Here is a 23,251-nt window from a genome sequence, read left to right as displayed (position 1 = left end):
TGGACAAAGTTGGAGGCAGTGCCAGTGCCAACGTGGCTACGGCGGCCCCCAGGGGGAGCGCTGACGAAGCCAGGGTGCGGAGAATGCCGCCAGGTCCTCCCGCCCTGGCCGGTCCCCTCCCACTTAGGCCGCCCCTGTGGTCCTGGGGTGTCAGCCTCCTCGACAAGGTGGGGCCCCTCAGCCTCCCTGCTCCCTGACGGAGCGTGTGCCCCCCGAGTCCTGCATGACAGCTGGAGATCCGCTGGGGCCCGGTGCCCTGGAATTGTCTTGCTTCACCCCAACCTGCAGCTGAGCTGCCAGCCCAGGGAAGGGCACGGGGCAGGGGGTGTGGCCACACGACAGTTGCAGCCGGTTCCTCCTCACCAGCCCACCCAGCTGTGCCTGAGGCCCTGCAGCTGCGTCCCCGCCCCGCTGCCCCGCTGCCCAGGCCCGGGGGACGCCAGCCTCCTGGGGCACCTGTGACCTGCCGTGTTACACATCCAGGTGTTCACGTGATCCCCTGACAAACACGCTGCCTTCCAGGTGTTAACTCACTGAGTCTCCTGACAGGCAGGTGCTGCTCTGACCCCCACCCTAATGTCGCTGGTGCCCCTGGGTGCTGGGAAGGCCAAGCGTGCCCCCCCTTTACCAGAGGGAAGAGGGACCCCCTCCCTCCTCTTCCCCCTCCCTCCTCTTCCCCCTCCCTCCTCTTCCCCCTCCCTCCTCTTCCCCCTCCCTCCTCTTCCCCCTCCCTCCTCTTCCCCCCTCCCCTAGCCCAGAAGGAGCCCCCCCTCATTGGATGGGGCAGTGGCTCCAGCCAGGGTCCAGGTGGGGTCCCTGCACCCACCCCAGCTCTTCCCGGCCACGTACCTTCTTTGTAAAAGAACAAAATGTGGTTGAAACCACATGAGGCCTTAGGGACTATAAACACGGCCAGTTCATTGGCTCTTCCCGGTGCTTCTGAGTTGTGAGGGAGAGCGCCGTTCCCTCCGCTTTCCCGCCAGGACTCAGAGGTGGAGGGTCACAGGCAAGAGCGAGGGGCAGATGTGGGCCGCCCACCACCCACCGAGGCCACATGCGTGTGGCCTCTCAAACGTCAGACTGGAAAACAAGCTCGTCCTGTCCTGCCTGCCGTGCTCTCCACGAGCTGGGAGACAGGAGCTTCGGGCGTCTCCGGAGATGCTCAGAGCCCGCGAAATGCTCAGACCAGCCCTGAACGGACAACGGCAGCTCTGGGTCCAAGCGGTGGCTGTGCGATGCTTCGGCCATGACAGGCACCCCGCGATGCCCAGGAGCACGAGGCCCGGGCACAGCCTGGTGGAGGCAGCATCCACGGCCGGCCGGGGTGCCCGAGCCCGCGGGGAGGGAGGACCGCCCTCCGTGGCTGAGGGCCACTCAGGGTCGGCGGGCTGCGCTTGGCAGCGTCGGAGGGGACCACCGGCCGAGGATGCTACAGAAGGCGGGCGGGGACGTGTGGTTTCCCACTGCGGCTCCGGCCCGCGGGGGCACCTGCACACCCTCCCTAAAATAAGGCCCAGGGGCACCCCCGCCCGCCCGGGAGAGAGGGCGTGTGAGTGAGCGGACAGGGGGGACCGGGGCATTAGGAATAAGCTCCCACACCTGGCCTGGCACCCGCACTGCCACCTTTAATTGATTCTCATTTCACTTTCTTCAGGCCCACCTGGCGCTCGCCGTCCCAGCCCAGCTCCCCCGCTCGCCTTCTGGATACAGGACTCCGGCCTGCGGGTGCCTGTTCCACTGCACCGAGTCTCCGGGTCTACCCACTCCGCCCACACACACCCGCCCCTCTGGGGGCTCGTGCCCCAGGCTGCTCTGCGCATCCTCTGGCCGAGCTCCCCACACCTGGCCTTGATCTGCTCAGTTAAAGACCTGGCCCCTCCCGGGCGATCGCTGTTCCGCGGGAAGGGCCGCCGTCAGGGTTCCGGCTCCCCGGTCCGTCAGGGGGCGGCGTAGGCCTGGCCGCCGGCCCCGACTGCCTGGTACATGCTGAGGAGCGAGGAGATGGTGCCCAGGAGGCCCACCAGCCACGGGGGGAAGCGGCCGGCCCACAGGACGCCCAGGGGCAGCCAGTGCACCGCGTTGGCCAGGTCAGCCAGGTTGCTCAGGAGGGTCAGCGCCTCCGACCGGATCTGGGCCTCCACGGCCCTCCGCTTGCCCTGGGGCAGCCGGCTGTGGGAGCAGAGGGGGGTGGCGCTCAGAGAAGGCCCGGGCGCCCCCCACCCACCCGCACGGGCAGGGCAAGGAGTGCTGGGGAGGGAGGAGGACTGGCCGGGCTGCGTCCAGGTCACACTCGCCAGAGGGAGCCCACGGCGGGAGCGACAGTCTCAGGTCCACACCTCCGTCCTCCTGAACCCTGGAGCTGGGCAGGGGGGTGGGCAGCTTCTGGGCCTGTGCTGGGCGTGGCCCTACCCCGTGTTCTCTCCCAGGATGAGACAGTGACTGACCTTGGTCCTCAGCAAACGGACTCCATCTCCCATCATCCTCCCTGATGGGGGCACGGCCGTGAAGGCTCAGCCCTGGAGTCCTGGCTCTGCCACTTCCTGCCTAGGGGGCCTCCAGCTAGCCTCAGTTTCCCCATCTGTAAAAGTGCTACATCCACCCGGAGGCAGCAGCGAGGCCCCTCGGCGTGGCACACATCATGCCCCCCCAGCCACGGGGCCTGCACAGGGCAGGGCTGATCGCTGGTGACTGAGCACCTCCCTGGCCTGGGGAGACCCTCTGGGGGACCCAGCCTGCAGGAAGAAGTCGGCCTGTCTGCTGGGCGAAACCCCGGACGTCGCACCTGGTGAAGGCTGCCAGGGGGCTCCTCAGCCTCTGTCTCAGCTTCAGGACCATCCACAGGGACCTGCAACACCACAGAGGACGGGGTTGGGGAAGCCGGGTGGGGTGCGCAGGGGCCTGAGGGGAGGCTCCCCGCCTGCCGCGGTGGCCACAGGTTCCCTGTAAAGTTTGCCAGCCTCGCCAGTGGGTGGCTCCATCTGTCACGCGCCCTTCTGGAGCCCCAGAGCAGCCGTGCCTCAGAAGCTCCTGGGGACTCATCCCTAAGGCAGGCCCCCCACCTATTTGGGCTGCAGGTTCCGGAGCGTCCGGTGCTTCTGACCTGGCCAGTCAGGGTCCAGCCCAGCCCCTGTGAACCACTGGCCCCAGGACCACAGCTCAAAGGAACACTGTGCCACGTGCAGGGGTGATGGCCCAGCCGGGAAGCCACCCCTCTGTGGATGAGGACACCGAGGCTGGCCCACAGCTGGCCTGGGAAAGCTGTTCCCCTCCCTGCGCCTTGGCTGGCTCACCAGGGAAATGGGGTCCAGATGGGTGCCAGGCCTGTCCCCTCCCCACACATACACACACCCTGGACACTGACCAGACCTGTGTGAGGTGAAACTAGATGACCTTCTGGGCCCCGAGGGCTGGCGTCTGCAGACTGAGGAGGCGGCCATCAGATGGGCATCCTCTAGTGCTCCCTGGGGACTCGGGGGGCCCTTGTGGTGTCCAATCAGGCTGCTCTGCACGGCCCTTGCACCCTGCAGCCTGGGCTGTGGGGCGTGCAGGGACGTGAATGTGCCGAGTCCCACCAGTTGGAAGGCTGACCTCAGCCAGACTTCCTGACTCAGAGGTCCGTCCAGGGCCTGATCACATCTTCCCAGCCACTGTGTACCCATCCAGGTGACATGTCCCCTAAGGGGAGGGGACAGAGGGCAGCACCTGCAGTGAGGTCAGCGGCTCTGCATCAGAGCCACCAGGGGGGACTCAGGCAACATGATGCTTCCTGGGCCCCCAGACCTGAAGAATCAGGACCTCTGGGAGCCTGGGCCAGGCACCTACATTTCAACAACCTCCCACATGACTTTCCGGCACCCTGGGGTCTTAGGAACCCCTGGTCATGATGAGCACCCACTAAATGCTTCCCAAGCCCCACACCCTTGCTCACATCACATACAGAGAAATGAGGGGAAAAACAGAAGCTCTAAAAATGAATGGAATAACAGGCAGAGCATATTCATCCTAAAAATGGGATTTTTAGGGCAGTGAAAATATTCTGTATGATACTTCACTGGTGGATACACGTCATTATACATTTGTCCAAACTTATAGAACGGGCAACACAGGGAGTGAACCCTGATGTAAACCATGGACGTGGGGTGATTATGCTGTGCCAGCATCGGTTCATCGACTGTAACAAATGTCGTGCTCTGGTGCCGTGTGGATGGTAGGGGAGACTGTGTGTGTGTGTGTAGGGGGTACATACATGGGAACTCTCTACTTTCGGCTCGGTTTTGCTGTGAACCTAAAACTGCCCCCAAGAAAAAGACTACTAAAAAAAATTAAGGGAACCAAGGCAGCCCCTTAAGCAAGAACGGGAAGTCTCTTGGGGCCGGAGGTCACAAGGCAGCCTGAGGAGACACTGCAGCCTCAGAGCAGCCAGAGCCCAGCCCAGGCAGCCCAATCACGCGGGGAAGGCCAATGCCCAGAGAGACGGGCCAGCTCCACGACAGCCACTGTGGCTGCGAGGGGAGCTTACATCTGAAAGGAACCGCAGGCTTCCCTGGTGGCACAGTGGTTAAGAATCCGCCTGCCAACGCAGGGGGCACAGGTTCGATCCCTGGCCTGGGAAGACCCCACATGCCACAGAGCAACTAAGCCTGTGCACCACAACTACTGAGCCTGCGCTCTAGAGCCCGCGAGCCACAACTACTGAAGCCCGCGAGCCACAACTACTGAAGCCCGCGTGCCTAGAGCCCGTGCTCTGCAACAAGAGAAGCCACCGCAATGAGAAGCCCGCGCACTGCAACAAAGAGTAGCCCCCGCTCGCCGCAACTAGAGAAAGCCCGTACGCAGCAACAAAGACCCAACGCAGCCAAAAATAATAAATAAATAAATAAGTAAAATTTTGAAAAATCAAAAAACAAAAAACAGATGGAGGACGGGGCCACGAGCCGAGGGATGCAGGCAGCCTCTAGAAGCTGGAAAAGGCCAGGAGACAGGTTCCCCCCTGGAGCCTCCAGAAAGGAACTCAGCCCTGCCCACACCTTGATTTTAGCCCAGTGAGACCCATTTTGGACTGCCGACCTCCAGAACTGTTAAGATGATCAATGTGTGTTGCTTAAAGCCGCCGAGCTTGTGGAAATCTGTTTCAGCAGCAATAGGGGGCGGATACAGTGAGGTGGTGAGGAGGCAAAGACCCCCGCGCCTCCAGCCTGTCTTCCCGTCCGCCTGGGGGGTCTCAGGTGTTCCCTTGCGGCCCCCGGCGGGCGGCAGCGCTGCTCACCTAGCAATCCCCAGGAGCAGCGAGAGGCCCCAGAGGGCTATGCTCAGCGTCCACCACGGCGCAGACTCCACGTGGAGGATTTTGGCGTCGGCAGCCCAGGCGACGTGCTCGCAGGGGTAGTAGAGCTGGTCAGCCAGGTTGCCCAGGACAGACACGCAGCGGACAAAGATGGCCTCCTCCTGCGGGACCGGGAGAGGTGGGGGAGATGGGCCTGGGATCAGACCTACCCACTGCCCATGTTAGGGGCCCGGGCCATGCCAGGTGGCAGTCACAGGGCAATGTCCAGGCCTGGCAGGCTGGCCTGTAGCTGGCACTGCAGGAGAAAAAAGGCCTGATTTCTCAGCAGCGTGGTCAACGTTGCCCAGTGGAGTGGCGGGTCTCAACTCAGCCGCTCAGTGGAATCCCCCAGGGAGTTTCAAAAACGCCACACCCAGCCCCCAGCCCCCAGCCCCAGGGATTCTGCGTCACCAAGGCTGGGGTGGGCCCCAGCACCAGGAATTTTTTTTTAAGTCCCCGGGTGATTCCTATGTAGGACAAGTTGGGACACCCTGCATCAGAGCCTTCCTAGTTCCTGTGCGTGGGTGTCTGGTACAGGACCCTGAGAGGGGAGCAGGGGAGGCAGCCCCACAGAGAACCCTGAGCAGGCAGATCGGGATGGCCGGGTGGGCTGCCACACACCCGGTGCCCACTTCCAGCAGGCACTGCGCTGCAAGGCCTGGGTCACCTCCCCCAAAGCAGAAAGGGGTCACCACCCCTGCAAACAGGCAAACTGAGGCTCTTAGAGGAAGCTGCCAGCTGCCCCGTCTCATACAGGGATGGGCCTCAGGCTGCTGAGTTGCAAATCCCATGCCCCCCAGCCCTGAGTCCTGAACCCCTGCCTGCACCCAGCGAGGCAGGGCCAGTCCAGGCTGCCAGAGCCTCTACCCTGGGCTCCGCCCCTCAGGGTCCGGGCCCCTCAAGGCCTCCAAGCTGGTCGGGTCGCCAGCCAAGTCCTTCACTTCTCTACCTTTAACCTCGTCATCCTCACTGCCTGCCATACCCTCTGCCTCTTCTCTGTCTTCCCAGGAACCCCGCCCTCCCAGCCAAGGCCCCACCAATGCTCGCTGCCCGCCTCCTTCCTACTGGCCAGCTGTGATCCTGCCTCCCTCTGGGTTCTGAATCCCACTCCAGCTCCGCCATCCTGTCTGGGGCCTTCTGGGGTGTTCTGGCACACTTCACCCCTCCGTGAGGACGGGGCCTCCCACCCCCACCCCAACGTGCTCATTCTGCTGGTGTTTCCTGAGAAGCAGCAAGGTCCGGGCCCTATGCTGGGGAGGAGATTCTCACCGGGGTGGGAGGTGGGAGCCGGGGGGGACCAACAAAAGAGGTTCTTGTTCTGGCCAAGGGACACAGGAGATGCAGGGAGCCCCCCACCCCTTGCCGGGGGACTCAGGGGAGTCCTCACAGAGGAGATGGGGGGATGCACGGGAAGCTGAAGAGATGGGTGTCAAAGCAGGAGGAAAGTCCAGGGAAACACTTGAGATTGGGGATGATCAGGCCACGGGCACTGGGGCAGAGGGGGAGCATCTGAGTTAAGTGGGTCAGAGAGGAGACCCTTGGAGAGCAGTGAGGAGGGGCAGGGCAGCCCAGGAAGGGGGCATGACTCAGCCAGGCTGGCCCAGGGCAGCTTCTCATCCCATCCCCTGGGGGGGACAAGATCGTACCACCACCCCAGCCGGATGAGGAACACTGCTCTAGACCCACTGGTGAAATGATGCGGTTCTGTTGTAACGGCAAGATGTAACTAATCTACATGCCCAACAGGGGGTCAGTTAAATAAATCACCATCTGGCTATATATGTGTACTATGTGGCCATAACGAAGGAAGGAAGGAGCTTCTTTTGTTTTTTGTTTTTGTTTTTGGCTGCACCATGTGGCTTGCTAGGATCTCAGTTCCCCGACCAGGGATGGAACCTGGGCCCTCGGCAGTGAAAGCATGGAGTCCTAACCACTGGACTGCCAGGGAATTCCTGGAAGGAGCTTCTTTTGGATTGATATGGAATGACCTCCAAGTTGTACTGTTACGTGAAAAAAGCAAGTGGCAGAAGAGTGTAAATGGCGTGCAACTATTTATGTAAGCAATGTGTATTTGCCTGTGCAGGTGCAGGAGATCTCATAAAGGAAACACAAGAAGCTGACAACAGTGGCTGCCTCTGAAGAGGAAAATTGGCGGCCAGAGGGTCAGGAAGGAGAGAGACTTTTAAATTATGTAGTCTTTAGGGATGTGCAAACGTATGAGCTAATTTTTTTAATTAAAACTGAAATGAGAACATCTGATTGTCTCCAAAAGAAGTAAAACTGGGGACTTCCCTGGCGGTCCAGTGGTCAAGACTCCACACTTCCAATGCAGGGGGCGCAGGTTCCATCCCTGGTCAGGGAGCTAAGATCCCACATGCTGTGCAGTGTGGCCAAAAAAAAAAAAAAAAGTAAAATTGAAAAAAATAATAAACTGCCCACATGATTGCCTTTATAAAGACCAGTCCATAAGACGCTGACTTCCCGGGGTCCACACCCCCTCCCTTCAGCCCAATGCGCCCTGTTACCTCTGCCCCCAGGCCGTACTGCTTAGTGTAGACAAACATGGCCACGTCATCAAAGAGTCGCAGGACGGTCCTGCAGTGGCTGAGTTGGGAGGACAGTGCCAGCAGGCGTGTTCCCACTTCTGACCTGGCAGGACATTGTTCCACCAGGACCCCGCCCACCAGCTGGCAGCAGTACCCCAGCGTTCGGATCTGTGGGAAACCAGAAGCAGTCAGCATGGCCCTGCTGCAGGACTGAGCTGGATCACCCCTGACCTGGCCGTGGACCCCATAAGATCAAGTGGAAGGACAAGTCTCAATCAACAAACTTCCAGTAAAAGCCAAAAGTTGAAAAGGATACCTGTAGGTGGGATAAATGGAGACACATGACATCACTGTCCAAAAGGCATTGGGAAACTAACAGAGTATTGGCTCATGTCACTGAATGGCACAGTCTTTGGAGACATATGTGATGGGGACAAGAAAAAGAAACCTCCATTTCCCACCTCCTGGATCCTCCTTTTCCCAGCAGGTAGGAGGGCTAGGTGGAAATGTATTGAATATATTTGCATCTACTTGGCTGTACCAAATTCTGTGGCTGGGCTGACTGGGAAGGTGACCAGGCCTCAACCCAGTGGACAAAAGGATAATTTGTTTTTATTACTTTAGTGAGAAGGAACCCAGTGGTGATTTGGGAATCAGTGGGTGATTTGGGGCACGGGGAACTGGGTCTGCACCACCACCCTTATATCTTTATTTCATCTGCTTTTCAGAAGTTGCTTTTTCCTGTTGTTGTATATATTATTTTTACTTGTAATTCCTTTTCAGCACCTTTGTAATGGCAAAAACGCTGCAATTTAAATGTCCAGCTCGGGGGCATTTGTTAAAACCTGCACACCCAATCATACGGGATTTGGTTGGAACCTGAATGCCCAGCTACTGGTACACTCCCTGGTACAACCTGAATGCCTACCTGTAAGAGACTGATTGGGACAAGCTCAGAGTCTGACCTCAGGGGCCTGGAAGGAACAATCTAAATACCCAACCAGAGGGGATGTGGTCAGACCCTAAACATCCAGCCATAGGGAAAGCCCTGCAAAATCTTAAATCCCCATATGAGACTGTTTGGGACAACTCAGGGACCACCTACAGTGGCCTAGTCCGATCCTACATGTCCAGACGTGGATTTGTTTGGCATGGAAATGTCCAGCCAGGTTGAATTGGCCAGAACAACCTAAGTGCCCGACTACAGGGGATTTTTCAGGATCCAAATGTCCAGCCAGAGGGGACCCTGCAACATCCTAAATCCTCATACGATATTGTTTGGGCCACACAACGCCCAGCTACAGTGATCCGGCCGGATCCCAATGTGCAAACGTGAGGATTTGGTTGGTCCTGTAAATGTCCAGTCACGATGGGGTGGCCGGAACAACCTACATGTCCACTACTCGGGGACAGGGCCTCTGCCCTGGGGGATCCTGAGTGACCCCGCTCCCTCTCTGGCCTCAGTGTCCGGGTCTCGGGGCTTTGGCCCGACTCCGAGACCTCTAGCCGCGCTCCACCCCAGCCTCACCAGGCGGTCGCGGCCCCGATAGGACTCCAGCGCCGACGCCAGACCGCTCAGGGCCACCATGGCGACTCCGCCGTGACGTCACCGCGACGTCAGCGCGCCGCGCCGGGGGGCGGGCCCGGCACCAGGCTGCGCGCTCCCGGGAACGTCCTGCGCAGGCGCGGCCGCGACTGTTTGTCGGGGCCGTGACCCTTTTGTCTGCTGCTGGGCGGGACGGGGTTTGCAGCCTTGGGCCAGCCACGTGTGCGCTCTCAGGGCCTGTGCCCCCAGGTGGACCCTCGGAGTTAGCGACCCGTGTTTTCAAAGGTAACCAACTGCCCCCCCACACACAAATATTCCAAGCAAAAGCACCAACCTGTTTGCCGTGGTCCAAGAAGGGAGTTCTCTAATTTTCCTGCGTCACCCTTTCTGCATTGTCTGCTTGTCTGTAGGGAGCATGGATGGCTGTTGTCATATCATGTAAGGCATTTTTAGAAAGTCAAGGAAACTTTGGGGAATTCCCTGGCGGTCCAGTGGTTAGGACGCTGTGCTTCCGTTGCAGGGGGCAAAGGTTCAGTCCCTGGGACGAAGGTCATGCATGCATGAATGCATAAATAAATAAATAAATAAACTATTCCCCTTTAAAAAAAAAAGTCAAGGAAACGCATAGAACCGTTCTGGAAGAATAGACAAGAATCTGATAACTGGAATTGCACCAGAGAGAATAACTAGGTGGCTGGTATTGACTGAAATAAAAACGCACACCGTGAGAGCTGTGAGTTTCGGGGGTTTTTTGTTTGTTTTGTTTTAAAATTTATTTATTTATTTGTTTTTGGCTGTGTTGGGTCTTCGTTTCTGTGCTTTCTCTAGTCGGGGCGAGTGGGGGCCACTCTTCTTCGCGGTGCGCGGGCCTCTCACTATCGCGGCCTCTCTTGTTGCGGAGCACAGGCTCCAGATGCGCAGGCTCAGTAATTGTGGCTCACGGGCCTAGTCGCTCCGCGGCATGTGGGATCTTCCCAGACCAGGGCTCGAACCCGTGTCCCCTGCATTGGCAGGCGGATTCTCAACCACTGCGCCACCAGGGAAGCCCGAGTTTCGGTTTTATTGAGGGATTTACTGAGGACTGTAGCCCTAGAGACAGCCTCAGACAGCTCTGAGGGAAAGGTGGGGGGAAGGTCAGTATATGTGTGATTTTGGAGAACGGTGTGTGTAATCACACATCTCAGGAGAAGTTTGCTTCTGGTCACAAGGAACAGATACCGCAGTTAATGATTTTAGTGCTTTCCTTAGTTTGGAAAGATGCAAGAATCCAGGCTCATAAAAGATCTGTCCTGAAAATATCTATCTGAAGTCCTGCCAGTTTTCCCCGAGCAGAGAGAGCCTCATTCCTGATCTTCCGCCCTGAACTCCTGTCAGGGTGTGATGAAGGTCAGTGACTGCAGTTGCCAATGACTCAGTCCTTGTAGAGCCAGACAGTGAGCAACGTTCTTTGGTTGTCACTGGGAAGAGATTAAAATGTTCACCTTTGTACTGTTTTGTAGCTTTTGAATTTTGCTCAGTCTGCATGGACTAGCCGGTCAAAAAAATCAGACATTTTCTCAAAAAGTTAGCATAGCCTGTTTCCTTTTTTTTTTTTTTTAATTGAGGTGAAATTCACATAACAAAAAGTTCACCATTTTAAGATATACAGTTCAGTGACTTCCCTGGTGGCACCGTGGTTAAGACTCTGCACTCCCGGGGCTTCCCTGGTGGCGCAGTGGTTAAGAATCCGCCTGCCAATGCAGGGGACACGGGTTCGAGCCCTGGTCCGGGAAGATCCCACATGCTGCGGAGCAACTAAGCCCGTGCACCACAACTACTGAGCCTGCGCTCGAGAGCCCGCAAGCCGCAACTACTGAAGCCCGCGCGTCTAGAGCCCATGCTCCGCAGCAAGAGAAGCCACCGCGTTGAGAAGCCTGCGCACCACAACAAAGAGTAGCCCCGGCTCTCGGCAACTAGAGAAAACCCGCGTGCAGCAGCAAAGACCCAATGCAGCCAAAAATTAAATGAATGAATAAATAAATAAATTTATTAAAAATAAAAAAAAAAAGACTCCGCACTCCCAATGCAGGGGGCCCAGTTTCAACCCCTGGTCAGGGAACTAGATCCCATATGCGTGCTGCAACTAAGAGTTCACATGCCACAACTAAGGAGCCTGCAAGCCACAACTAAGGAGCCCACCTGCTGCAACTAAGACCCGGAGCCACCAAATAAAAATAAATAAATATTAAAAAAAAAAAAAAGATGTACAATTCAGTGGCATTTAGTACACTCACATGTTGTACAGACATCCCACCTTTAGAGTTTTAAAATGTTTTCATCACCCTCAAAGGAAACTCTGTCACTCTTTTGAGCTGTCACTCTATTCCTCCTCTCCCTAACCCCTAGCAACCACCATCTGCTTTCTGTGTCTATGGACTTACCTATTCTGGACATTTCATATAAATAGAATCATACCATATGTGAACATTTGTGTCTGGCTTCTTTCACTGACCCTGTTTTCGAGGTTCATCCACGTTGTGCATGTCTCAGTACTTCATTCCTTTTGTGGCTGAATAATATTCCATGCTCTGGCTCTGTCACATTTTGTTTATCTGCTCATCGGTTGATGGACACTTGGGTTGTTTCTACCTTTTGACTCTTGTGAATAGTGCTGCTATGAACGTGGTGTACGTGTACTCATTCTAGTCCCTGCTTTCAATTCCTTTGGGCATATACCTAGGAGCAGAATTGCTGGATTATATGGTAACAATGTTTGACTTTTTGAGAAGCCACCAGACTCTTTTCCACAGTGGCTGCACCATTTTACATTCCCACCAGCAATGCACGAGGGTTCCAGTTTCTCCACATTCATGCCAACACTTGGACTCTTAATTTTAATAATACATTTTAACCCAGCATATCCAAAAATACTGTCATGCCAGCATGGGATCAGCCCGGACTAACGTACGTACGTCTTACCACCTACTCCCCCCACCTCCATCCTCTTCTCATAGTGCATCAGCTTTCTTCTTTCTCTTCTTTGTCAGCTGAGGAGATGCCTGCACATACTTTCCTCCTTTGAAAGATTGCATCTGCCCTCCCATTTTTCCTGAGGCTAAAATAATAAATAGAGGTCAGGGAAAGATAAGCTGGCTTACCAGTAAGGAGAGACAGACGGCACATCTCCTACTGGCTGTGAAGTGGTATCTCACTGTGGTTTTGTTTTGCATGTCCCTAATCACTAATGATGTTGACTGATTTCCTTTAAAAAAAAAAAATGTCCTCTTGATTTCGACTCCTATTACTCTTCCAGCCTCATTCACTCCTATCCAACCACACTGCCCTCCTCCTGTTCCTTGAAGTTGCAGCCCATACCTGACTCAGGACCTCTGCATGTGCTGTTGGCTCTGCCTGGAAGGCTCTCCCTCCAGATACCCACATGGCTCCCTCCCTCACCTCCTCCTCACGTTTACTCAAATGTCATCCTCTCATGGGACCTCCCCTGCACACCCTCCTGGGCACTTCCTGCCCACATTTCTTGCTGTCTTATTTTTCTGCTTAGTTGGTAACACTACCTAACGTAACTGTCTATGTTGCTGCTTAACGTAGTCATCTAGTTATTTGTCTGGTTGTCTAGTTATTTGTCCCTCCTCAACAGAATGTGAACTCCACCAGGGCAGGGCTTTTGATCTGTCTTGGTCACAGCTAGATCCCCACAGCGTGGCACAAAATAGGTTCTCAGTAAGCGGTGTTGCCTGGGGGGGCTCAGCGCCCTGTCAAAAGCTCACCGTTTCTGCTCCATCCACGCTGTCCTGGGAGATCCTAATCACTCCCACGATTTCCCTAGCCACCTCTTTGCTGGCCTCTCCCCCATCTCTCTCCAATCCTGCCCTGGCTCCTGCTCCCACCTGCCCCGTGGACAGTTGCCCTGCAAATCCTACAAGCCCGCTCACACTCAGCTACTCCCAGACTGACATCAGACTGACATCAGCAACATCTTGCTCTTCTGTACTCAGATCTCGAGGCTCCCCTGCCCATCACCCAGGCACAGACCTGGATGTCACTCTCACCTCTTTGCCTCAGTACGCCCCTCCCATGTCCCAAGAGCCACCAAAATATCCCTGGAATCCATCCACTTTTTCCCAGCCCACAGCCTCCTGCATAGGCAGCCCCCATTCTCTCTCACCTGGACCCCAAGCCCCAGCCTCCTCCCGAGGGCCTGACTTCCCCGCGACATCCAAGAGACTCTTTAATCCTCACATTCGACCACAGCCCTCCTTGCTTAAGACTTGGGTGCGGGGGTCTGTGTGCTCTCCAACCCCCTAACTGGGGACACTTCTCCATCAGCAGAAAAAATCCAGGGACTTCCCTGGGGGTCCAGTGGTCAGGACTCCACGCTTCCACTGCAGGGGGCCTGGGTTCGATCCCCGGTCGAGGAACTAAGATCCCGCAAGTCGCATGGTACAGCCAAAAAACCCCAAAAACTATATACACACACACACACAAAGCAGAAAAAGTCCAAGCCAAGCCCAAGGCCCACAGAGGGAAGGGGGCCCTTGGGCTGTGGAGCGACTCCATGAGTGACCGGATCCCTTCTCTTGAGCCTGTACTGTCCCCATGGACCTTGTAAAAACACAAGGCATTTCTCTGATGCCTACTGTGCACCAGGCTCCGTTCTAGGCACCAAGGAGACAGCGGTGAGTCTTGTGGGCAGGGCCCCGCCCTCCCAGCGTCTGCCACCATCCGGTTAGGGCTGAGCTTGACCTTTAGGAAAGAGACAGGAACTGGCCTGGCATTCACAGCTGGCCTTGTGGTTGCTAGGGCCTGGCCTGGTGATCACAGCTAGGCGCTGGTGTTCTCCTGCTGGACACAAATAATTTCACAGAACGCCCACATCGGACAAGGCCGCTCTGTGACCGTGGTGGAACAAGACAAAACAAGCCCACTCCATCATGGTGTCTGAACACAGACAAAACATGAACATTGTCCAAATCACAACAGCGACCAGACGTTTGCTGGCTAATCTAAATGACTTCTGCGTCTTTGCCAATCGCTGCTTTAATCTTACTTCATTCCTTAGACTTCGTGATCAAAATGATTGTTTCTCTGTAAGAGTGTTACCTCTCCCCCTTGCTTCCTGACAGCAGCCAGGATCTACACCCTCCTGGGTCCTCCTTTTCCCAGCAGGCAGGGAAAATGTATATTTGCATCAACCTGGCTGGGCCAAAGCCCTCAGCAGAGCCCTGGGCTAGGGAGCAGGTGATGGGACCTCAACCCAGTGGACAAAACAACACTTTGCTTGAATTTAGTGAAAAGGAACCCACTGAGTACATAAGTCCTGGAGCTCAAATTCAAAGTACAGGGACGACAGACCAGAAGACTGTATTATAAACATTAAACCCGCCAAGAGACCAGATGTTAATTGTTGCAGACACTAGAAAAAAGTGATAGTTATGTGACACCATAGAGGTTTTGGCTAAGGCTACAATAGCAACCATGTTGCAATAGAAATGTATCAAAAATCGGTATGTTGTATACCTTAAACTCACACAGTGTTATGTCAACTATATGGAAAGGAAAGAAGAAAGAAAGAGAGAGGGAGAGAGGAAGGAAGGAAGGGAGGGAGGGAGGAAAGAAGGGAGAGGAGAGGGAGAGTGGGAGGGAGGGAGGGAAGGAGGGAGGAAGGAAGGGAAGATCCCATTCAGTAGGTGATTTAGGGCACCATGAACTGGGACAGGTTCACCACCCTTACATTTTTATTTCATCTGTTTGTTAGTTTTCTTTTTAAGAAATTGCTTTTTCCTTTAAAAATTTTTTTGTATTGTGGTAAAATATACATAACACTGACCACTTTAAACATCTTTAAGTGTTCAGTGGCATTAAGTGCATTCACACTGTTGTGCAACCATCCCCACCATCCACCTCCAGAACTCTCTCATCTTCCCAAACTAAAACTCTGTCCCCATTAAGCATCAACTTCCCATCTCCCCGCCCCCTCTTCCCTGTCCTGATGTTTTTGTATATTATTTTTATTTGTCAGAACATCTCAAAAAAAGGAAGTCATATTTCCAACCGGTAAAAGCATCCAACACAGAGCAAAGCCCCGCTTACTGAAACCTCCCAGGAAGCACCTAAGACAAGCCCAAGTCTGATAGGTCCATAGAGTATGCCTTCCCCACTGCAACAAGTAACAAGCCCTATGTTTTCAAATACATGTGTGTTCCTGGCGGTCTTGGGGCTGGAGGTGGAGAGCACAGAGGTCTCTAAGGCTACACTGGAGGTATATGAGCCCTGGAGTGGCATTAAGCGGTACAGTGACTCAGACAGTTTGGCCTATCCTGTGCAGAAGAGTGTTAGAAAGCAGACAAGGAGGAAAACCTGGGGAAATGGGGATAATGGACATCAGCGGCCTCTGACATCAAATCCTCCACACTGAAGTGGTTGCCATTCCCAGCGCCACTTTCCAGATGATAAAACTGGGTCTTCGAGAAGTCAAGTCACTGGCCAGCCTCCCTTGAGCTCTCAGGAGGCAAGATCCTCTGGCCTTGCTCCTGATTTTCCTCCCGTTGCCCACCCCCCCGCCAGAGTTTCTGGGGGGCCATTGTGATAGCGTTGTCCCAGGCAGCTTATTGGGTCACAGTGGGCAGGGCTGGACCACACTTGGATGCAGACTCAGATGGAACATCTGAGCATGCTCTGGGAGACCGGGGACAGAGGGAGTCTCAGGGGTCAGGCCCATGCCAAGCGCGTCTTCTAAGACTCATTAGCCCCCTTCCCCCACCTCGAGGTAAATACACTCCCCTCATCCCTGATCAGGAAACAAAATGAAGCTCACAGGAGCCCAGTTACTTATTCCAAGGTGACCCGGCTAGTCATTTCAGTTGCCAGATTCTCCCACAGACTATCTGAAATCTTCTTGACCCTCAAGTATTTTATTTTAGGTGGTGAAATGATAGAAAAAAGAAAAAAACCACTGTGGTTTCGTTCAAACCTTTGATATGTGTTTTCTAAAGAGATTGACATGAGCAAATAGCTGTGGGCTGAAGTGATCCAGGAGGGCCTCCCGCAGGAGGTGAGGCTGAGCCAGGGGTGCTGGTGGCATCCAAGGGTCTGGTCTCTAAGGTGCAGAGAGGAGGGTGAGGGAGACACCTCAGCTCTGAGCAAAGACCAGAAAGTCGCAGTCGGCTAAGTGGGGTGCTGGGAGCCCGGAGCTAAAAGCCCAGAGAAATGAGTAGGAGGTGTGTAAACCTCAAACAGCTTGAGGACAGAAGGAATAGTCAGGACCTGGGACAACTGCAGAGGGCAGGAAAAACAGTGTGGGGGTGTGTGGCAGAGATGGGACAGTGGCCAGTGTTGGGCAGAGAGACGGAAGTGGGTTCCCAGACATGAAGGAGCGGAGAGCCATGGCCTTGACAACTGACTGAGAGTGAGTAGAGTGGGTTCCGGCAGCAAACTGTCAAATGCAGTGGTTAATTCTACAGCTCGTCCCGTTTCTCTGCACCAGCCTCAGGGCCTTTGCACCTGCTGTTTCTTCTGCCCAGAATGCTCTTACCCCCAGATACCAAAATGCCCCGCTGCCCCTCCTTCCAGGTCTTTGCTCAACTATCATCTCAGTGATGCCTTCCCTGACTATCTAAAACTACAACCCTTCCACCCGAAACCCCATCCTTCTACCCTGTGTGACTTTTTTCCCCACAGCACTTATCAGCTTGTAACTGACTCTGCAAGTTATGTGATTACATTTATACATTATTGTTTGTCCCCTCTGGGCCCCATTACCATCTCCACAAAGGCAAGGCTCTTGGTCTGTTAATGATGGACCCCCTCTGGGGGCCTGGAACCGTGCCTGGCACACTATAAGTGCCATACGAGTGATGATCTATAGCTCTACTTTCCCTGGGAGCAGGCAGAGGGGCTACACCTGTTTCTTTTTTTTCTTTTTTCTTTTTTTGGCCGTGCCAACCGGCTTGCGAGATCTCAGTTCCCTGACCAGGGATTGAACCCGAGCCCCACAGTGAAAGCCCGGAGTCCTAACCATTAGGCCACCAGGGAATCCCCTACACCTGTTTATTATGATGTCCAGTGCCTGGCACAGAGAAAGGAGTAAAAGGCAGCACTGACCCCGCGGGCACCTGCTCAGTCCCTTCTCCGCGCCCTCACAGGTGGCGCTGCGTCCCGCGATGGCCGCGGGACCCCTCCTGCCGTGCCCAATGTCCTGGCTGGAATTCCTCAAGGCCTCGCACTCTGCGCTGGGGCCCGACCCGCGGCTGCACGTGGACGCCAAGCAGTCCACGTCGCACCGGGATTTTCCCGCCTACCGGAACGTTACCCGTGGGCCGCTGTGCCAGCCGCCGCCCCGCGCGTCCCTCTTCCAACAGGACGCGCGCTGGGCCGGCCAGGAGCTCCTGTCGGAGACGCACTGCGCGTATGCGCCCGCGTCGCCGCTGCTGTCGAGGGAGCGGGAGCGGGAACTGGCACGGGAGCGCACGCTCGCCATGCAGGCCAGCAAGCTGCACGCGCACGCGGACTCGCGCGCCCGCACCGGCCTCTCCACCGCGCGCGCCCACTTCGGCTGTCCGGCGCTTCCGGAGCGCGCCAGCGAGCAGATCCGCGGCGCGCGCCTCGTCTTCGACCGCGACTCGGTGCCATCCCGCGACCGAGCCAAGCTGCCCATCCCGCCCACCGCGCACCAGGAGTTCTTTCCGCTCCACGACATTTGCCCGAAGCCCCGCGAGCCTTCCTGCCACTTCGGTGAGCGCGCGCCCGGGCACCCTAGGCAATTTACCCAACACAATGGTTCTCATGGCGAGCGGGGATTCTGCGCCCACCCCAGCGGACATTTGGCAATGCCTGGGGATCGTATTTTGGTCTTCACGACTGGGCGTGGGGGTGGGGGGAGAAGGTGGTACCGTCAGGGAGCGGCTGGAGGCCAGGGATGCTGATGAACATCCTACCACGCACAGGAGAGCTTCCCGCAGTAAAGAATTATCCAGCCCCAAATGTCAATAGTGCAGAGGCTGAGACACTGGAACCTCCTCGAGCCTCAGTTTCTGCATCCACACAATGGGCATGTCTCCCGAATCTCTCCAGGGTGCTGTGCGGTGGCCCGAAGTCATGAAAGCTGGTTTGGGGTCAGACAAATCTGCTAAGTGTCCCCCCCACCCCACCACCCCAGCCCTGCAACCTTAGTAGTGTGACTCTGAGCAAGTCGACCTCTCCCAGCCTCAGTTCACTCATCTGCGAAGTGGGTGCAACAACAGGGCCCCACTTTATAGTTACTGGTGAAGCCGAAAGAGCCCCGAGTGCAGAATACGCCTGTCAAATACTGAGCACTCAACAAAGGGTCGCTGTCATTCATATGATTTTCCAATTCTGTGGTACAGAGGACCTTCTGGTAGACATCACTGGTCAGAGACCCTCCAAGCTGGGTTCACGGATTGTCAGTTGGCTTTGACTCCACCTGGTTCTGAATTTCTATTATTTCTGGCAGGTTATTTGACCTCTCTGAGCTTCAGGGAGGCTTCAAGTGGGGGGGGGGGAATAATATCGGCCCCCCAAATGAGGTGGAAAGCACTTAACCTAGGTACTGGGCTCAAAACTTGGTAGCTATTCTTGTTGTCATTATTATTATTATTATTGGCCACACCACGCGGCTTGCAGGATCTCAGTTCCCCGACCAGGGATTGAACCCGGGTCACAGCATTGAAAGCCCAGAATCCTAACCACTAGGCCACAAAGGAACGCCCTTGTTCTCATTATTTTTTATTATTTTTGGAGTGGGAACACAGGAGACAGGATGACAGCACCTCCTACCAGAGACAGTTCCAGGCCCTTCCAGGCCCACCTGCCTTGACGTGTAAGAGGGTAAATCCAGGCTGGGCTGGTGCTGCTGGTGGGGAGGGGGCGGTGGGAGGAGAAGAGGTGCTGCTGGGGGGGGTGGGGGTGGGAGGAGCAGAGGTGGGCACTGGGTGGTCTTGCCCTTCCCACCCCTGTCCTCCCACAGGCCTCCTCCAGCATAGAACTGGGAGACTTCAAGATTGGCTATGGGCCCATGTGTGCAGAGCAGAAACAAGCCTACAGGCCCCAGGTTCTGCCCCCAGACAGGTACGAAGGGGACCATGGCCTACTACTAAGATGGGGCAAACGGCTCTCAATGACATGTGGGATGTTTCACCTGAGGCTCTAGGGCCAATGCTGTGCCTTTGAATTCTCCATCACCCACAGGCAAGACCCACTATTATGCCACACTTCCCACGACTAGCACCCCACAGCTCGGCCGTTAGAAAGCCTGTCCCTCTCTCCTTTTTCCTGGGAGTTGAAAGGGACAAGATCAGATGGGTCCTCCTTCTCCCACCTCCTTATCTGCAGGTATGACAAGGCCCAGGCCTCAGCCCACATCCACTGCGTGAATATTCGACCTGGAGATGGCCTCTTCCACGACAGGACCGCCAAGGGTGAACACTTCTATGCCCGGGAGCCAGGTGAGAGCCTGCTGCCTGCCCCGCCCCTCGCTCCCACAGCAGCCTCTCAGAGCTGCCCAGGACCTACTCTGCCACTGGCACAGCCTTTTGTTCTTCACCACGACCGGACTCTGGAGTCGCACATCCTGGAAGGAAATGGGTGCCCTGGTCCGGGCAGCCTCACCACCTCCACGCACTTCTTCCGCGGCCAGGTCAGCAGGAAGGGGATGAAGGCAGCAGGGCTCATCAGGGAAAAGGGCTTCCCAAGCAGAGTGAATAACAGCAAGTGCAAAGGCCCTGAGGTGGGAGGGAGCTTGACATGTGTGCGGGGATCTCCTGGATCTGTTTGCGTGACGTAGGGTGAGTCGCTTAACCACTCCAAACCTCAGTGGCTCTGCCTGTAAACTGAGATAACAGTACCAACTCCCAGCGCCATCACGTGGGACCCAGAGAGAGTGTGAGCCGTCCAAGGTCACACAGCGCCCACTTCTGCCCTCCGTCCTGGCCATGGGACATCCCTGACACCGGAGCTTCCCAGATGCCATGTGGTCCTACAGCCGCTGCCCGCGACCAAGCCACCCAGCCGCCACGTGCCTCATGAGAAATTGCAGAGTCACATAACCCTAGGGGAGCCGTCGCTTCTTGGACAGTTCTTCCAGACCTCCATGGGCACAGACTATTTAGCCCCTGGGATGCAGAAGCCGCCGAAAGCGCTCAACCTCCACTTGCTGCAGAGCAACCTGCCCCAGGGCACAGGCGGTGAGCGCGGCCCCACCTCGGAAGCCCCGCCCTTGCCACAGCTGTGGTCCCGCCCCCGGCCAATCCCGCCCCGCCCCCTGCCCTAGTCTGGCTCCGCCTCCTGAAGGGCTAGATCCCACCCCATGAGCCAAGATTACCAACTCTGACCCTGAACAACCCCACTCCCTCGTGATCGTGACTCCCAACGCCCACCCCCCACCCCGTCATGGCCCCACCGCTGCATGACTCCGCCCCTCTGGTCTGGCCCCGCCCCTCTCCATATCCGCTCTCTCCTGACTCTTACTCCTCCTCTTCTGCGACACTCTGGATCCGAGCCGTGACCAGCTAGCCTATTCTTCCTGCCCACCCCTCCCCCCCAGGCCCCGACCCTCGCTAGTCTACCCTTGCCCTGCCCCTGGCGTCCTCAGCCCTACCCTGGCTGCCCCGTCCTCCCTGCCTCATAATCCATCCTCCTCCCCTGACAACTTAGGCACTAGCCCAGGCGTCGCCCTTGAACCCTGACCCCATCCTTAGTCTCCCGTGTCCCTTCCCCCTGGGCCCTGCCTTTCCTCCCTCAGCCCCTCAGCTCAGCCACCCCTCCCAAATCTCCAGAAACAGAGTTTTCAACCATGAACCAGAAGATGCTGAAGCCACACGGAACAGCTCCAGCCTCCATGACTGAGGAGGTGCCACAGCGGGTGAGGGAGGGGGAAGGGGTATCTCTCTAACCAGGTAACCCCCGAAATCAGCGTAGAGTTATCTCAGGAAGATTATACCATCAACTCAGACTCAGAGTTAGTGTCAAGTCCGCTCAGGGTCACTCTAGGGTCACCCCAGGCTCAGGGTCATCTTAATGTCATCCCAGCCCCAGGTCATCTCTAGCGCAGCCCCAGGGTCATGTCAGGGTCATCTTCGTATCACCAGCCACAGTTATACTCCAAGCCAAGGGTTGGCTCAGAGTCACCTAGGGTCAACCCAGCCCTGGGGTCATTCCAGGGGCCCACCTGCTTTCTCTCCAGCTTCTCATCCAGATCCTGGGTCAGCCCAACCTGGGGTTCCCTTTTGCCCACCTCCCCAGGACCCAATCATCAGCCAAACTGCGCTGAGCCGTTCCCCACTCATTGATGTTGCCAAGGTGGTGAGGGAACTACAGGGGGGCCAGGGTGGGCCAGCCATCCTCCAGGCTGCCCTGCCGGGCTCCCCACCCTGACTCCACAGTGCAAGTATAGCCACTTGGAGCCCCCGCTGGGTAGACAGCGCTTCTTCTCAACCCTAAACAAGGATGAGTTTGCTTTCAAGTACCAGGGTCCAGCAGTGCTGAGATGGGACGACCTCCAGGAGAGTCATGTGCCCCTGGGCTCCCCTCGCCAGTGGGGCTGTGGGGCTGGGAAGGTGGACCCTCGGGCCCCCCAGACCCCTACCTACCCAGGCCGTAGCCAGCAATAAACACCACTTTGGCAACATCCCACCACTTTCCATCAATCAGCCATGAAAGAGGATAGGGTGCCTGTGGGCTTGGTGAGAGAATGTACAGGAGAGAATGACTCCATGGAGAAGCCCTGAACTTCTGCAGACCCTGGGTGTCATCCCACTCTGGGCAGGGAGGCCATCTCAGTTTGTGCAAAAGCTTGGTGGTCCGACGCTTGTAAGGTGTTCAGGTGATACCACAAGTTCTTTCTTTCTTTCTTTCTTTTTTTTTTTTTTTGGCTGCGCCACAGGGCTTGTGGGACCTTACTTCCTCAACCAGGGATTGAACCCAGGTCCACGTCAGTGAAAGCGCCGAGTCTTAACCACTGGACCGCCAGGGAATTCGCGCTGCCAAAAGTTCTGAATGGTGTGGGAGGATGGAGTTGCAGTGTTGAACGGAGGCAGTGTGGCGAGAGGTTGAGAATGTAGGCTCCTGGGGCTGAATGGACAGAGTGCAAATCCTGACTCCTCCATGTCCTGGAAAGTAGTCTTGGGCAAGTCATTTGACCCTCTGAGCCTCTATTTGCTCATCTGTAAAATGGAGATAAATAATAGCTCTCTCTCATTAGATTGTTATAAATGAGAAATGTACACACTGGTTAGTGTGCGTGGCTGGGGGTCAAGAAGGGAGAGCTTCCTTTCCAAGGATGAAGGTAAGGAGGGTGTAGGATGGAGCTCAATCACTGAGAGACTGGGTGAGGCTCAGAGGGGGCATGAAAGGGTGGACATGCTGAGAATGGCCCAGCAATGTCCCCTATTGTGAGCAGAGGCTGGAAGCTGAATGGTTGGTGCACTGGCTAGCTGGGCAGCTGGCCCCCAGATCACAGCTGGCTCCAGGGGCAAATGAACAAAAGTCATCAGGATGTGATCAGGCCCAAGGGGATAGGTGTTCAGCCAGAGACAGAATGAAAAGGGTGGAAAGGAGGAGTATGGGGTGGAGTCTTGAAGCTGGTAAGTATGGCAAGGACATCAAGTATGTCAAGGACTAGTACCTTGGACAGCACCCCACCTTGAAAGTCTTGGGGTCTGATGAGATCAGCACCAAGAAGCCAGATCTGTCTGGAACGATAAGATGGGCCTTGGTGGCCGTGCCTGGGCCCTGCCTCTGCAGGCTGTTGAGAATCTGGTTTCAGGGAATGAACACAGCTCCCTGACCCTGTAGACAGACTTTTAAAGACCAAGGCCCCCAATC

General features: G+C 56.0%; 2 protein-coding genes across 3 annotated transcripts; one reads left to right on the top strand and one right to left on the bottom strand.

Annotated features, from left to right (window-relative positions):
• Positions 1 to 1,603: 1,603 nt before the first annotated feature.
• PEX11G (peroxisomal biogenesis factor 11 gamma) lies at positions 1,604 to 9,908 on the bottom strand. 2 transcript variants are annotated; one of them, XM_068534976.1, is made up of 5 exons: positions 9,750 to 9,908; positions 7,849 to 8,037; positions 5,267 to 5,445; positions 2,783 to 2,845; positions 1,604 to 2,169 (listed from the first exon to the last, which is right to left on the bottom strand). In XM_068534976.1, exons 2-5 carry the CDS (start codon positions 7,885 to 7,887, stop codon positions 1,938 to 1,940), a joined length of 513 nt encoding a protein of 170 aa, XP_068391077.1. In that variant the 5' UTR covers positions 7,888 to 8,037; positions 9,750 to 9,908; the 3' UTR covers positions 1,604 to 1,937. The 2 variants fall into 2 exon arrangements, with proteins under 2 accessions (XP_068391077.1, XP_068391075.1); XM_068534974.1 differs by lacking the exon at positions 9,750 to 9,908 and adding an exon at positions 9,398 to 9,485.
• A 7,666-nt stretch (positions 9,909 to 17,574) lies between these two features.
• Positions 17,575 to 22,038, top strand: SAXO5 (stabilizer of axonemal microtubules 5). The gene is made up of 9 exons (XM_068534990.1): positions 17,575 to 18,149; positions 18,570 to 18,585; positions 19,172 to 19,258; positions 19,398 to 19,498; positions 19,763 to 19,875; positions 19,957 to 20,066; positions 20,412 to 20,613; positions 21,205 to 21,290; positions 21,811 to 22,038. The coding sequence occupies exons 1-9, from the start codon at positions 17,575 to 17,577 to the stop codon at positions 22,036 to 22,038; spliced, it is 1,518 nt and encodes a 505-aa protein (XP_068391091.1).
• The last annotated feature ends 1,213 nt before the right edge of the window (positions 22,039 to 23,251 follow it).

This window comes from Eschrichtius robustus, chromosome 2, assembly GCF_028021215.1.
Source record: "Eschrichtius robustus isolate mEscRob2 chromosome 2, mEscRob2.pri, whole genome shotgun sequence".
In the NCBI taxonomy this organism is placed as follows: domain Eukaryota; kingdom Metazoa; phylum Chordata; class Mammalia; order Artiodactyla; family Eschrichtiidae; genus Eschrichtius; species Eschrichtius robustus.
The sequence above is the reverse complement of the archived record's forward strand: the minus strand, read 5'-3'. Positions and strand labels throughout refer to the sequence as shown.

Bases quoted from the DNA above. Each gene is read 5' to 3' on its own strand.
- SAXO5 (XM_068534990.1), top strand. From the start codon at position 17,575: ATGGCCGCGGGACCCCTCCTGCCGTGCCCAATGTCCTGGCTGGAATTC. The intron at 19,499-19,762 runs GTACGAAGGGGA...CCTTATCTGCAG, and splicing joins CAGGTTCTGCCCCCAGACAG to GTATGACAAGGCCCAGGCCT. The intron at 21,291-21,810 runs GTGAGGGAGGGG...CTGACTCCACAG, and splicing joins CTGAGGAGGTGCCACAGCGG to TGCAAGTATAGCCACTTGGA.
- PEX11G (XM_068534974.1), bottom strand. From the start codon at position 9,457: ATGGTGGCCCTGAGCGGTCTGGCGTCGGCGCTGGAGTCCTATCGGGGC. The intron at 8,038-9,397 runs GTGAGGCTGGGG...GGTTTCCCACAG, and splicing joins ATCGGGGCCGCGACCGCCTG to ATCCGAACGCTGGGGTACTG. The intron at 2,846-5,266 runs GTGAGCAGCGCT...GTGGTGTTGCAG, and splicing joins CTGCTCCTGGGGATTGCTAG to GTCCCTGTGGATGGTCCTGA.